The 15,480-nt window shown below is 47.3% G+C and overlaps 1 protein-coding gene across 1 annotated transcript in view; it reads left to right on the top strand.

The window, feature by feature from the left end:
• wwc3 (WWC family member 3) overlaps positions 1 to 15,480 on the top strand; it is a 193,974-nt gene that overhangs the window by 152,984 nt on the left and 25,510 nt on the right. Inside the window, exons 9-14 of the mRNA XM_072584498.1 lie at positions 1,990 to 2,232; positions 6,144 to 6,233; positions 7,403 to 7,968; positions 11,847 to 11,967; positions 13,219 to 13,296; positions 14,319 to 14,405. Coding sequence (XP_072440599.1) covers positions 1,990 to 2,232; positions 6,144 to 6,233; positions 7,403 to 7,968; positions 11,847 to 11,967; positions 13,219 to 13,296; positions 14,319 to 14,405 — 1,185 coding nt within the window. The remainder of the gene's footprint in view (positions 1 to 1,989; positions 2,233 to 6,143; positions 6,234 to 7,402; positions 7,969 to 11,846; positions 11,968 to 13,218; positions 13,297 to 14,318; positions 14,406 to 15,480) is intronic.

Genomic DNA, 15,480 nt, shown 5'->3' with positions numbered 1-15,480 from the left:
CCTGCAGGAATAAGGCAACGTTTAGTACTAAATGAAAGGGATTTAATCAGAGGGTGGGCCCGCGAGACGTACGTTTTGGGACCGTGAGTAAATCATCTCGTTTGCCATTTGGCAGAAAGGTGAACCTCAGCCAGAATTGCGACAGATTCTGGGCACCCCCTGGTGGCCGGGCACATTTACTGCTTCTGTCGACTCTTCAAAGCGATGAGGGGGAGCTTGGGATTGAGAGAGGAGAAACAAAAGGTCTCTGCTTCAAATGATTTGCTGCCGCTTTGGCAGCGTTCACCACTCCATGGGACCGACCTTGACTTGGTGAAGCAATGTGAAATCGGGGAGAGTGGGGTTTTTACATCTCTCCACAACGCTTCTGTGAAGCTGTGCTGAGAAACCTTGCCACGTGAGGCTAGCACCTCTGGGAATGGTCTCCGGACAGAGACTGAATCCAGGTTGACGTGAGGCCCTGTGATAAAGCTCGTGGGTTTTGCTTTGTAGTTGGTCATCCTGTGAACCCACTGTCACTGCAACACTGCAGCTCTCAGCTTATGCTGCTGCAGGTCTGTACACTTTGCAGAATTCCTTGACTAACCTGGGTCATTGGGGGGAGGAAGCGGGTTTAAATCACGCTCCCTACAATGGGGTTGCACGGTGGCTCAGTGGTTAGCACTGTTGCCTCACAGCGCCAGGGATCTGGGTTCGATTCCAGCCTCAGGCGATGTCTGTGTGGGGTTTGTACATTCTCCCCGTGTCTGTGTGGGTTTCCTCCGGGTGCTCCGGTTTCCTCCCACAGTCCAAAGATGTGCAGGTTAGGTGAATTGGCTATACTAAATTGCCTATAATGTTTAGGGATGTGTAGGTTAGGTGCATTAGTCAGGGGTAAATGTAGAGTAATAGAGGAATGAATCTGGATGGGATACTTTTCAGAGAGTCGGTGTGGACTTGTTGGGCCGAAGGGCCTGTTCCCATACTGTAGGGATTCTATGATTCTATAATGGAGGGGGGATTTAAATCAGGCTGCCTACAATGGTTTGTGGGGTGGGGTGGGGTGGGGGGAAGGTAAGGTAGCTCCCACAATGGGTAGGGGAGTAAAACAGTTCCCCGCGGTGGAAGGGAAAGTGCAAAACGGCTCCCCCTGGTGGAGGGGAGGGTGTAAAGCAGCTCCTCACTGTATAACAGTGTGGAGGCGATGTCACTGAATCCACACTGATCACCCAGAGGGAACAGTTCAATTTAAGGACTTCAATATTTCAGAAGCTGCAAGTAATTCGCTGCAGTCGGTTTAGTTAAAAAAAAAAGCCCAGCAAATTGTCTGAACCCAGCTGGCTGACAAACGCCAAAAGGGAATGTAATCAGCACCTGAGCTTATTTTCCCTAACTTTGTTTCCACACTATACTACCCTTTACCCTGGATATGACCTGGTGGGCTGTGTGAGGGAATACCATTGGAGGGACAGACATCACCGCCAGCTTTATCCGAGGCATTGGGAATGAGGAATGGATGGCTCGTTCTGATAATTCTGAGGATAAAGTGAAAAATTACCCCACACAAGGTTTATAGTCCCAGCAGGTTTATTTGAAGGTACAAACTATCAGAGCACCTCTCCTTCGCCAGGTGAAGTCAACTTCATCCGCAGTTCCAGTTCATCTGAGGATGGGGCAGCGCTCTGAAAGCTTGTGATTTCAAATAAACCTGTTGGATGATAACCTGGTGTAGTGCGACTTTTAACACCCCAGTCCAACACCGGCATTGGCACATCAATTCTGAGGATGAAATCTGCAAATTTGACCACGTTTGACAAAATGTCAGGTGGAAGCAATCAGTGATGGTGGCATCGCGGCATTGGTTTTAACATTTCCTTTTGGAATCATAACTGCACTCATTGAGGCCATTTTCTGTTGGTGTGCGGGGGAGCTGCAGCATTGTTTCATTCTCTCTCTCTCTCTCTCTCTCCGTCTGTCTCTCTCCCTCTGTTTCTGCCCCGGGTCCTGCAGAGTTTCCAGTATTCAGCTGCAGCTAGCTCACTTGGACAATGAGAGCTGGCCAGGCAGGGCTGAGGCAGACTGGGACCGAGTCCAGCTGATCCGGGAGAAGGAGGCCCTGCTGCAGGAGCTGCAGCTGATCAGCCAGCAGAAACGCCTGCCCGAGGAGCTTGCTCGCCTCAAGGTTGAACGCCAGCGACTGGAAGACGACATCCAGCGAGCACAGTCCATCCCCGGTCAGGAGTTCGCCGAAAGGTTGGTGTCCCTTTTTTGTAGCAACTTCCTCCTTTTCCTAGCCAGGGCTAAAACGTCCCGTCCGCATTTACATCACAGAGTCGTCCAGTGCACTAAGTGGCCATTCGACCCACCGTGGCTGTTCTATCCAATTCATCCATCTCCCCTTGGTTTCCCCATAAGGCCCTGCTACTACAACACCTTTTTATCACAGGTAACCCTAACCCAATCGCAGAGGAATATCCGCAAGCACTTTCCAGGAACACGATCCCACCAGGCCAGACAGAAAAGTTGGCAAGTTATGTTGCAGTTGTACAGGATGTTGGTGAGGCCGCACTTGCAGTATTGCGTTCAGATTTGGTCACCTTGCTAATAGAGAGGGTGTTATTAAAGTGGAAAGAGTGCAGAAGGAATTTACCAGGGCTCAGGGGTCTGAGCTACATGGAGCGGTTGGACAAGCAAGGACTTTTTTCTTCAGAGCGTAGGAGACTGAGGGGAGATCTTCTAGAAGTGTATAAGATCAGGAGAGGCGTGGATAGGGTCAATGCACTCACTCTTTTTCCCAGGGTTGGGGAATCGAGGACTAGAGGGTGTCCGTTTAAGGTTAGAGGGGAAAGAATGAAAGGGAATCTGAGGGGTACTTTGTTCACACAGAGGGTGGTACACATATGGAGTGAGCTGCCCGCGGAAGTGGTTGAGGCAGGTACATTAACAACATTTAAAAGGCATTTGGACAAAGATGTGGATGGGAAAGGAATAGAAGGATATGGGCCGAGTGCAGGGAAATGGGGTTAATGTGGATGGACATTTTGGTCAGCATGGACCAGTTTGGGCCGAAGGGCCTGTCTCTGAGCTGTAGGACTCTATGACTTTGAAAGTGTGGTTGAAGAGGTAGATCTTAAGGACTGATCTAAAGGAGGAAGAGCGAAATAAATTGTTTAAGGGGAACATATTCATTCAGTTACCTGCCAGCATGGTTTTTGTTGTGATTGGATCAGTTACTTGAAGGTGGTAGAGAGTTGTGTGTGTGTGTGTGTGTGTGTGTGTGTTTGGTGGTGAGGGGGGGCACCAGTTAGCACGAGATTGTGGTACAGCTGGCCCACTCCATTAACAACCTGCCGAGTCTACCCACAACCATTACCATTGCCATTGAACTTTGTCAGGAATCCAACACATGCTGCATCTTCAGGAGCTGGGGGGGGGTCAGTTGTTCTTTGCCGTTCGGACTACTGACACCATTTTTGTTTAGGCATTTGGATGTTTTTTGTAAAGCAGAGAGGGAAAAACAGGTGGGGTAACTTTGACTTAACAGCAGCATTGTAAGACAGATCATTTCTGATCAGGTTCCCAATAGAATGAAACTGGGACGAGTCCTGTAATGACCAGCTGATTGATTACTGGCCCGTTTTCCAAAGACACAATCCTCCATAATGAATGCAAGTTACGGAATTGTGTCATGCAGGTTGAATATTTGATACTTAGACTTTGCACATTACACATAGTGTTCTGCTGTGTATACATGAGTTCAGGTTCCTTATTTGACACAACATTATCAAAGTAACAGGCAGGAGGCTGGAAGAACACAGCATCAGGAGGTGCAGAAGTCGATGTTACAGATATAATCTGACCTCCCCCCTACACCCACCCCCTTCTTCAGGACTGGGGGTGGGTGTAGGGGGAGCTACAGATAAAGGGGTTGGGGTAGTGAGGTGGGGATAGGGGAAGATAGGTAGAGGGTATGACCTGATTGGTCAGTGGGAGGAATAAATCTGGTTGGTGGCAGGGAGGGGGAGGGGCTGGGAAGGGAGTTGGGGGAAGGGAAGGAAGGTTATTTGAAATTGGAGAACTCAATGTTGACCCCTCCAAGCTGTAAGCTGCCCAGGTGGAAGATGAGGTGTTGTTCCTCCAATTTGCGGTTTGGTCCATTGTGGCAATGGAGGAGGCTAAGGATGGTCACATTGGAGAAGGAGTGGGAAGGGAAATTAAAATGGGCGGTGACTGGGAGGTCCAGTTGCCCCTGCAGGCCCGGCTGAGATGCTCAGCGAACCATTCCCTAAGTTTACGTTCGGTCTCCCCGATGTAGAGAAGACCACATCGGGAGCACCTGATGCAGTAAACTAGGTTGAAAGAGAGGCAGGTAAATCTCTGTCTCACCTGGAAGGACTGTTTGGGCCCTGGATGGAGGTGAGGGGGTGGTGTACCTGCAGGTTTTACATCTTTTCCGGTTGTAAGGTAAAGTACCTGGGGGTTTGTGTAGGGGGGTGCGGTGTGGTTGTCAGTGGGGAGAGTGGCGCAAACCAAGGACTGGCAAAGGGGACGGTCCTTGTGGAAGGCAGAGAGGGGTGGGGAGGATGTTCTTGGTGGTGGGGTCCAGTTGGAGTTGGCAGACGTGATGATGTATTGGATGCGGAGACTGATGGGGTGATAAGTGAGGACAGGGGGGTCCCTGCCTTTATTGTGTTCGGGGGTGTTAGAGCAGTGGAATAGGGGCGGTGCGTGGAGACAGTCTGGATGACAGAGGGGGGAAGCACATTGTTGGAAATAGATGGATACTTGGGATGCTTGGGAGTGGAATGTTTCCTCATCCCAGCAGATGTGGCGGAGGCAGAGGAATTGGGAAAACGGGATGGAGTTCTTGCAGGATACTGGGTGGGAAAAGGTGTAGTGCAGGTGAGAGTCTGTGGGTTTGTAATAAACGGTACATGGTAAGTGTGGTCCAACCAGCTCCACAGCTGTCAAAAATATAGGAGCTTCACTTCTCAGGTCTGATGTGGCTCTGTGCCATCACACTCTCAGTGACGTGACGTGACGTGACGTGACATGATGTGGTCTTTGATTTGTGGGTAAAATCCCTACTGCCGAGATTTGAGCATAGACTTGTGAGGGAGCGCTGCCCTGTGAAAGGTAACTGTACTCCTGAGTAATAAGCAGGTGATTTATTTTGCTTTGTGTCATGCTGCAGGAGCCAGCAATCTGTGGAAATGATCTGTGGAAGTTGCCGTAGTTGACTCATTCCTGATGAAGGGCTTTTGCCCGATTTCGCTGCTCCTCGGATGCTGCCTGAACTGCTGTGCTCTTCCAGCACCCACTAATCCAGAATCTGGTTTCCAGCGTCTGCAGTCGTTGTTTTGACCCTGTTTCACCATATTAGTTTTGTTCAGTGCTGCTGTGGGGAAAAGGACGGGGCTTGTTGCAAAGTTTTCAGTAGCTCTCCGTAAACAGCTAATGGGTTACTGAAGAGCAGTTTTAATGTTACAGTCGGAGAGGGTTACATAGTTACTCAAAGGCAGGCAGAAAATAACTTGTCAGCACTACAGCTGCAAAGGTGTGCAGTGAATACATAACTAATAATATACTGGGGGGCTGCTTAAGAAGTTGAGCAGTTGTTCGGCTCTATGCAAAACTCGGGGATTAGTCCTGGGAGTCGGTAGGTACAGCCAAATGTTGTAGTTAGGGCTCAGGTCGAGTAATGGGGCTCCATAGTCTGGGTGATGCATTGTATTCATGAACAGAATAGAACAGAAATTTTATTGTCATGCTTACAATTACATGAAAAATACAGTAAAAGGTTTTATAAGCTGTCCTATATTAACACCTATATTAATGACGAGTCAATGATAATAATAAAACAAAAATAAAATTAAGAAAAATTTCATAACTGTTGATTGAACAACTCCTGGTCTTGGGGAACAATGAAAACTCCTGTAGCGGGGACTGCTAGATGCACACCTCGTTGTCTTTAAAAGGTACATACGGTTGTTTTAACATTTCTACGCCCCTTGCTACGCAAATAGATGGATGCAATGGTATACAATAAAATAAGCGCAGGGTGGGTCTGATAGAGGTATCGTTTTTCTTTCCTCTGTATGGCTGAGCTGAAACTTCAGCCCCAGATTCTCATTTTCACCCACTGCCTGATTGTTATCTTGTAGGATGCTGTTGCAAGACAAGAGAAACTGTCTACTAAGGCAGCTGGAAGAAGCAACTCGCTTAACCACATATTTGCACTCTCAACTGAAGAGGTTAGTAGAATTGTTAGCAGGGTTTGGGCAAAACAGCATCCTGCATGATAAAGGTAATGCAGATCTCATTGTCTTCATTTAATTATCAACTGTGTTATGCTGCTTTCTGGCAATAGGATGTGTTCGTTCCGAGTTATACATTTGCATAGTTATCCATGTATTAAAAAAAACATGATGTTTGTTATTGAAGTGGACCTGAAGATGTGAATTTAAATCCCAAAGCTGGTTTGCTCAAGGATTTTAAATTTGATTTTAAGAAGGTCTGGAGATGAAAAGCTTTGATCAGTAAAAGTGACTGTAAGGCTTGTTGGATTGTCACTTTGTAAAAATGAAAGTAAAGCCAGAAATCTGACATCCTCACCAACTCTGTATGGGGTGTAATTCCTGTCCCAAATGACAGCATGTCTCCCTCAGACTGTACGTAGGTCTGCGAGCTGGGGGTTGCTGCTGGTGGCTGAGGGAATTCAGTCAACCTACAACAGCAAGGGGGGAAACCAGTGATCAGTGAAAAGCATAAATACGGTCAGTTTTAGGTCGTGTTTATTTGATTTGTGCAATGTTACTTGAAATGACCTATTAAGGGTGGCACAGTGGTTAGCACAGCTGCCTCACAGCGTCAGAGACCCGGGTTCAATTCCCGCCTCGGGCGATGTCTGTGTGGAGTTTGCACATTCTCCCCGTGTCTGCGTGGGTTTCCTCCGGGTGCTCCGGTTTCCTCCCACACTCCAAAAAAAGTGCAGGTCAGGTGAATTGGCCATGCTAAATTGCCCCATAGTGTTAGCTGAAGGGGTAAATGTAGGGGAATGGGTCTGGGTGGGTTGCGCTTTGGAGGGTCAGTGTGGACTTGTTGGGCCGAAGGGCCTGTTTCCACACTAAGTAATCTAATCTAAACCTCATCTTTCCATGTAAACAGAGGTGCTTAGGAATTGTTCTTGTTAAATGGGATAGAATGATACAGCATAAAAACAGGCCGTTTGGCCTATTGTGTCTGTGCCAACCAACAAACCCCAAACTGCACCAATCCAGTTTACCTGTGCTCAGTCCACGGCCTACTACCTTCTGGCAAGGGTATATTGGTGCAGGCGTGGTGTCTGGACTATAATAAGGGGTCATTATCAGTGTCCTGTGATCTCACATGTGTAACTAAAATGATATTATTTATTTTTCAGCTTAACAGCTAGTTCCCTCACGGTGTCATCCAGCAGTAGTAGAGGTTCACTTGCATCCAGCTGTGGATCATTAGCTTCCAGTCGAGGGTCTTTAAGTTCAGTCAGTTTTACTGACATTTATGGCCTCCCACAATATGAGACTGATGCTTCGATTGATTTGGGGTGCTATCTGCAGTTCGATCTGCTTCCGTTCGACACGATAGCCAAGGACCCTTCGTTCATCGACCATTTAGGACTGACCAAGCCGCGGCGCTCGTTGGATCCACCTCAGTCCTTGGCGTCGCTGTCCTCGCGGTCCTCGCTGTCCTCTCTGTCACCACCCAGCTCCCCGCTCGACACGCCATACCTCTCTGCCTCCCGCGACTCGCCGCTGGCCCAGATGAACGAGGAGTTCGAGGAGCTGCTGGGCAGGTCGGACTCTGAGCATCTCCGGCTGCAAGCCCAGGTGGTCTGCCATGACCTGCAGGAGGCTGTGTCGGCACAAGGGGCTGGAGCGTCACTCGGCGATGTCAAGCTCTGCCAGGATGTGGATCCCAGAGCGAGGCTGGCACTGCAGGGTGCAGGAGGTACAGTAACTCTGAAACGTAGCCTTCCTTACCGTGGAATTCGGTACTTGCTCAACACTGGATTCAGTCACGTCCGTCTGAGTACCCAGAACGGATTAGCTGAGTTGTACGTTCGCTTGCTGAGGACATTGGTAAATGCTTTTGGGATATTAAATGTTGGGGAAGAAGCAAGTGTTCAAGGAAACTGACACATGGATCACTAAAAATAGCAATGTACTTTATACAGGCTCTTTAAAAAAAAAACCAACGAAGTACAGGGGGAGCCTCGATTAACCGAATGAAATACCCCCCTCCCGTGTCCTTCAGATAACCAAGGTTCCTCTGTGTACTGGGGCTTGTCTCTCACGGAGTGGGTTTGACAAAAAGCGGTTCTGTCAAACCTTTAGATTGGTTGGACCACACTCCCGAGTACAGTGAACAATTTCGGTCACTTATTGTAGAAAGGCAAAAAAAAATAAATTCACCTGACACCGGGTTATAATCCAACAGGTTTATTTGTATCCACCAGCTTTCGTAGCCCCCACTCCTTAATCAGGCAGCCACTGAGAGAGAGTACATCAGGCCCAGAATTTATAGTAAAAGATCAAAGGGCCATACAACTTGTGCCTCAACTGGGATCTTGGGTTCATGTCACACTACAAGTAGCCCCACTACTATCTCACAAATGCTCATACACACAGACACATTTGTGTACACGCGCTCTCTCTCCCCTCTTGCTCTCTGTCTGTCTGTCTGTCTCTCTCTTGCACTCACTCTTTCTAACAGGCATATTCTCCCTTGAATGCATGCACACGCTCTCTTATACATACTTACACACATTCTCTCTCTCTCTCTCTCACACTCTCTCACACACACACACACACACAAGAGTGCACATACCCACACTGTCTTTCCCACACACTCTCTCCCTCCCTCCCACACTCGCGCACACACTCTCCCTCCGTCTCACCCCTCTGCCCCTCATCCCGCTTCCCCATTCCCCCTTTTACTCCCCCACTCTCTTCCCCCTCCCCCTCCCCCTATTCCCTACTCTCCCCCTCCCCTCCCCCTCCTCCTCACACCCCTCTCCTCTCTCCACCCCCTGTCCCCATTCCCCCACCTTTGATCTTCTCCTATAAATTCTGTGTCCGATGTGTTGTCTCTCACTAGCTGCCTGAGGAAGGAGTGGGAGCTCTGAAAGCTGGTGATTTCAAATAAACCTATTGGCCAATAAGCTGGTGTCATGTGAGTTTTGACTTTATTCACCCCCTGTCCAATACTTGGCACCTCCACATTGTTGTAGAAAGGAGCATTAGGAACGATGCAAAAAAAAATTACTCGGATAATGTCAGAACTGGGAAGTTCTATCTTTCGAGACAATTGAACAGCCTGGGGCCAATTTCTCAAAGAAACAAGTGACTGAGGAATGCGTGGATAGTGGTCTGCTGATTTCGGAAAGGTTTATCCGGGTAGATCGAGAGAAGATGTTTCCAGTTACAGGCAAGGTCTGAACTGGAAGCCACAAAAATAAGAAATCCGTAAATATTTCAGAAGAAATGCCTTTAGCCAGATAGCATGTGAGTCTTATTCCCATATACAACAGTTGTGGCAAATAATAAAGGTGCATTTAAGGGAAGCAAAATAATTTCCCTGAGAGCGCTGGAGATAGAAGGATATTTTTAGTTAACCAATTCTGATAGGATTAAATTACAAAGTTTAGGAAGGTGAATCAGACCAGCATTGGACCAAATGGTCTGTCTCTGTGCTATTAACAAGTTGCGATAATTTGTAATAATCACTATGACATATTTCAATCCAGTTTTTGTTAATGTGGATTTATTTCCTGCAATGGCTTGTTTCATACCAATGTCCTTTTGAAGATCTCACTGTAAACTATCTCCCTGATACGTAATGTGTTTAAAATCTCCCTGGTCAGGGTGGCAGAGGGAATATTCCAATAGCAGCCTTCAGGGCTTTCCAACAGAAGAGGCAACAAGGTAGATGTGGGGCGTAGGCATTGGACGTAGACTGGGTGTACACTGGGTTGGAACAGTCTCACAGTCACAGCTGCTCAGCACAGAAGATGTCAAGACTTTGTCATTTGATTTACACCATCAATTAATGTGACAATCATACAATGTTATAGAGTCATAGAGATATACAGCACAGGAACAGACCCTTCGGTCCAACCCGTCCATGTCGACCAGATATCCCAACCTAATCTAGTCCCACCTGCCAGCACCCGGTCCATATCCCTCCAAACCCTTCCTATTCATATACCCATCCAAATGCCTTTTAAATGTTGCAATTGTACCAGCCTCCACCACATCCTCTGGCAGCTCATTCCATACACGCACCACCCTCTGTGTGAAAAAGTTGCCCCTTAAGTCTCTTTTATATCTTTCCCCTCTCACCCTAAACTTATGCCCTCTAGTTCTGGACTCCCCGACCCCAGGGAAAAGACTTTGTCTATTTATCCTATACATGCCCCTCATAATTTTGTAAACCTCTATAAGGTCACCCCTCAGCCTCCGACACTCCAGGGAAAACAGCCCCAGCCTATTCAGCCTCTCCCTATAGCTCAAATCCTCCAACCCTGGCAACATCCTTGTAAATCTTTTCTGAACCCTGTCAGGTTTCTCAACATCTTTCCGATCTTTACTCAGACCATTAGAGACATGTACATTCTGGGGCAGTTAAACAACGGTATTTCTAAAGGTTGAATACATTGGCACTCACCTAATTTACTCGCATGTGTCAGTTTAATTCATTACCATGCATTATATAATGGTGAGGGTAATGATGTTTATGGAGATCCATGAGAAGATTACAAGGAAGAAAATGCTAACCGTACACAGACTAATTTGGAGTTCTGGTTAATTTCTGCCAACTGAAAAGAAAAAGTTTGTGTGGAGAATGCAATGAGATGTCAATGTGTGAGTGATGTTTACAAAGTCAGAAGTCCATTCATGATTGAGAGTCAGCCCTGGATGTTTGGTGCCACCTTGTGGTGGTGTCCTGTAAAAGCCACACGTTGATTTTGAGAATGATGAGGCTTGATTTTGTTTTTAACCTCCCTGCAGTTGGATGCCTGTGGCTGGATGATCAGTTTGTTCCATTTTAGCAGCATTTTTCGCAGTGTGAACAAGACACTGGCTACATGCACATATAAAAGTCAAGGTTCTACAATGCAGTTCCAATCTTGATGCAGATTTAGTCCTGGATGACGGACAATTCCAGAGGAAGGATCAGGAAAGTTTGTGTAATTTGTGTTCTCCTTCATATTCCTTATGGAGGCCTGTCTGGTCTCTACCTCCCCTCTTTCTCTTTTCCTGGCAATCACCGTCTCTGGAATGCTCCATCACTTGTGTCACCTGTTCAGAAAGTTATGTTTCTCACCACAATTGGCCCCAGTAGTCTGGTTTCAGAAGAGAAGTTATATTTGAGGTCCCAGATTTAAAAAGACACAGTGATTTGATGCACGTGTCCTGACCAACTTAACACATCATATGCTGACGGAGAGTCCTCCTTTTACTCCACGGTAAGTTAATCCAGTCCCAGCTCGACTGTGATACTTTTCTATCGGTCAATCTTTTGTTGACAAGCCAACTCCTCAAATTCAGATCTCTGATGACAATGCAGTGAAGTAGGTTGAGAATAATTGGTGCATTAAAGGTGCTATGTAAATGCAGATCAGTGAGGTTTCTGGGAGACTTGGACGTGTGCCTTAAGGATGAATAGGAGACTTTACTGGTGCATGTGTCCCTCAGGTACTGAAGCTATTTCCAGTTAATGTACCTTCTTAATAAACCCAAGGTGAGGTTTCATTTCCCCTGTATTTTAATTGTCATGTCTTGAGGACCACATTAATGTATGCTGTCTTCCCTCCTTTATTGCAGTGGTAACCCTGCGTACTGACAGTGCTCTTAAAGCAGGCCGAAGAGTGAGGAGAGTCTCCACCGGTTTTTCGGATGATTCTGTCGCCACAGACAGTGGAGTCTTCGAAGCATTAGGCAAAAGGTGATGACATTATCATCTTCTGTGCCAAATCAGGTCGGTGGAACACATTAGGTGGGGGGGGGGGAAGCATGGTGGCTCAGTGGTTAGCAATGCCAGGATCCCAGGTTTGATCCCAGCCTCGATCCCAGCCTCGGGCAACTGTCTGTGTGGAGTTTGCACATTCTCCCCGTGTCTGTGTGGGTTTCCTTCGGGTGCTCCGGTTTCCTCCCACAGTCCAAAGATGTGCAGATTAGGTGAATTGGCCATGCTAAATTGCCCAGAGTGTTAGGTGCTTTAGTAAATGTAGGGGAATGGATTTGGGTGGGTTACTCTTCAGTGGGTCAGTATGGGCTTGTTGGGCCGAAGGGTCTGTTTCCACACAGTAGGGGAATCTAATCTAAGAAAATCCAATCACTCTCCAGCTGGTGTTTTGCAGAGACATCCTACCCTCCCGATTCTGACCAGCTGTGAGAGGCGCCATTATGTGGCCACTTGGTAGCTTGTGCAGACTGTGCTGCATGTAGTTCTGGCCATTACTATAATACCCTGCGCACCCGTTAATTTGGTCTGAGCAATGACTGTCCCTTTAGTGGTAGGTTTTGTCACCATGGTTGGTCCTGTTTGTGTGAATCTGTCGATGGTTGCAATTTCTGTTCCACTAATTGTAAAGTTGGAATGAGCCACATTATTGAGGCTGCCCATTATAGTGACAGTGGGCCCTGCTATTCTATGGGGCTTTCTGCCTGTATTGTGCAATATCTGTCTCGGGGGTGGGGGGGGGGCAAGGGAGCACCAAATCACCAGTAGCAAGGGTCCATTTCCCCCCCCCCCGCATTCTGCTCAGCTGTAATACAGATCGCTTCAGTGACAAAGTGATCAAACTATACTCTCTCCTCCCTCTCTGATGAGGCAGTGGGACCCAGCTCGTTTCTTGAACGGCATTTACTTTGGGCAAATCGCAGTCTGTGAGGAAGATCCATGATGTGGGCGTGTGGTTTAGTCTGACCAGACGAGACGTAATGGGCAGAGCCTGTGGTGTGAGTCATTACTCCGATCCTACCAGATGGGAGGTCAGCCCCTTGACAGGAACACTCTTCAGTATTGAGTCGGAGCTCTCTAACCAGTAACCTGACTCAGGCTGGAGTACTCCCACCGAGCCGAGGCTCACTCGACCACTAGTTTAACGGTGCAGACACGCCTCTGTAATAACTGTGACTTATTAGATTGTGAGGTTGCTTTGCGTTTATTGTGTTCATTTGTTTGGATTTGCAGGCCTGAAGATGCAGACGAGACTCTGTACAATACTAGTTCCATCGCTTTTGACCCTCCACAAATTAAAATGGGACTTGTGTAAGTGTTTAAATGTACCGGGCTCGCTCAGTGACACCCATTTGTTTGCAGTTATTGGGAGGTGTGTTTCCTTTGGTGTTTTGAGTAGAATTCTCAGGAACACCATTGCGCTTGCACAGCAATAGTTGGTCCTATTGTATAGGAACTGGCGTGGACCACGCATTGAGTTCTGTGCGCAGCTTTGGTCTCCCGGTCTCGGGAGAGCTATTATTGTCCGGGAGGGAGGGCAACAAAGGCTCACCAGACTTGTTTCTGGGGTGGTGGGACTGTCCCATGAAGAGAGGCTGGACAAACCAGGCCTGTATTCTCTAGAGTTTCGAAGAATGAGATTTCATTGAAACTTTACAAAATATTGTGAAGGATAGACCAGGTGAGCAGCAGATAAGATTTGTACCTTCACTGGGGGCACGATTAACTTCAAATAAGGGGGATATCTCTTGGGACCAAGAGGAGGAGAGGTTTTTTTTAATTCGGAGAGTCTTTGGAGTTTGCTTCTCCAGAAGCTGTGGAAGCTCAGTCTTTGAATTCTATTTCGAGTGGGGATTGCTGACCTCCTGATTGTCGATGGCATATAAGGGTTTTGGGAATAGAGTGGATAACGGGCATCGAAGCGTTTGATCAGCAGGGTGGGCTGAATGGTTACTACTGTCTCTTGCTGTCTGGTTAAGCAGCTTTAAAAACATGAGTCAATAGAAATCCAGCCTCTGGACGATCAAAACATGAGGCAATCCACATGAAACGTCATGTCCTTTAAGAGTTCTGCATCAGTAACAAAGCACAATCAGAATGGACTAATAATCCAGAGGATGTACGTTCACACACTGCAGTCACGTGGGGATTTGAAATCAATCGAAGATGTCTGGCAGGAATACCCTGCTAGCAGCAGTTTATTACAACAGTGACTAGGCTTTAGAATTGGCTGCAGAGTGCTTTGGGACTTGCTCGGGTTGGGAAAGGCACTTTACAAATGCAGGCCTTTTGTTTCTTTGGCAGATACGCTCACAAAACATTTGTATCTTCAGGTACGATCACCGGGAGGAATGCTTGATCATCCACCTCCTTCAGTTGCGGAATCTCACTGCTCTCCAGGTGAAAGATGGGAACAGAGTGTAAGTTGGAAACGATAATACAAGCCTTGATCATGAAAGGTGGACCTTTTTTGACCATTTTTTAGGACTGACCTGTTTCTTGATAGAGTCCAGTGCCAGTGTTGACTTTGGAGTCATATTAAAATGCCATCCAACACCATGCTAATCACACTTTTGAACAAAGAGGCAAGTTGTATTGAGATCAAAGCCCTTGTATAGGGGACCCTGGGTGTCCACACTGAGCGAATGAGTAGAAATCTCTTCTCTGTTCATGTGACTTGTCATAAAGCTGTCAAAACGTGCGTGGGGAGATGATAATGTACAAACTGGAGTGAAATGAGGGCTCAACCAGGAGTTTTGTTTTCACTGGGGGTCAGGAAGGGTGGTGGGCACATTTTGAAATACTGGAGGATGACACTGGGGTCTCCTATCTCCAGGAAATGCCGCAGTTTTCCAAGATAGGGTGAGCGGTGGGAAACAGGAAAAGTGATCGAGACTTGCTCCATGTGAGGTTTGTTACTGGGGCAAAAACCGTCAGCGTTGGGATTGCCCACTTCAGGCACGTTGGTGTGTGCCCGCCAGTTTCAAAGTGGACAGAAATTAAAGTTTCATTTTGATGCCAGGAGCTGGTTGTGTGCTTGACCTTTTACATTGGTCCCCCTGTTTACCTTTGGCCTTGGTCAGGTTACCAGGCCACCCACCTACCTCCTCACGGGAGGTAGCACCTGGCCCCGTCATGTCCACCATTGGCCTCTGGCACTTACAGTGTGCAGACAGTTGCCACCTCCTGGCTAATCCTGGCTGGCACTCAATGGCACTGGGCTGATCTCCAACCCAACTAGGACATGTATATTTAAGATCACATTGTTACGATCGACACTGTTGTTCCTGACCTGTGTGTAAACATTTAGTTCTTTGTGTCTGCCTCTGGTATGGGCTGTTGCAAAAATGTGTTTTGTTTCAGAATTAGGCAACTTTGTTAGACTGCTCTGAGGTTGGGCATCACCTCCCTGAGTGCAGGTTGGGGAGTCAAGACAATTCATAATAAATTTGGTTTTGGTTTCATTTGTTCTTTCTATTGTTTGTGGTATGCTGT

Source organism: Chiloscyllium punctatum, chromosome 15 (genome assembly GCF_047496795.1).
Source record: "Chiloscyllium punctatum isolate Juve2018m chromosome 15, sChiPun1.3, whole genome shotgun sequence".
In the NCBI taxonomy this organism is placed as follows: domain Eukaryota; kingdom Metazoa; phylum Chordata; class Chondrichthyes; order Orectolobiformes; family Hemiscylliidae; genus Chiloscyllium; species Chiloscyllium punctatum.
Note: the sequence above shows the minus strand (reverse complement) of the source record. Positions and strands in the feature narration are given on the sequence as shown.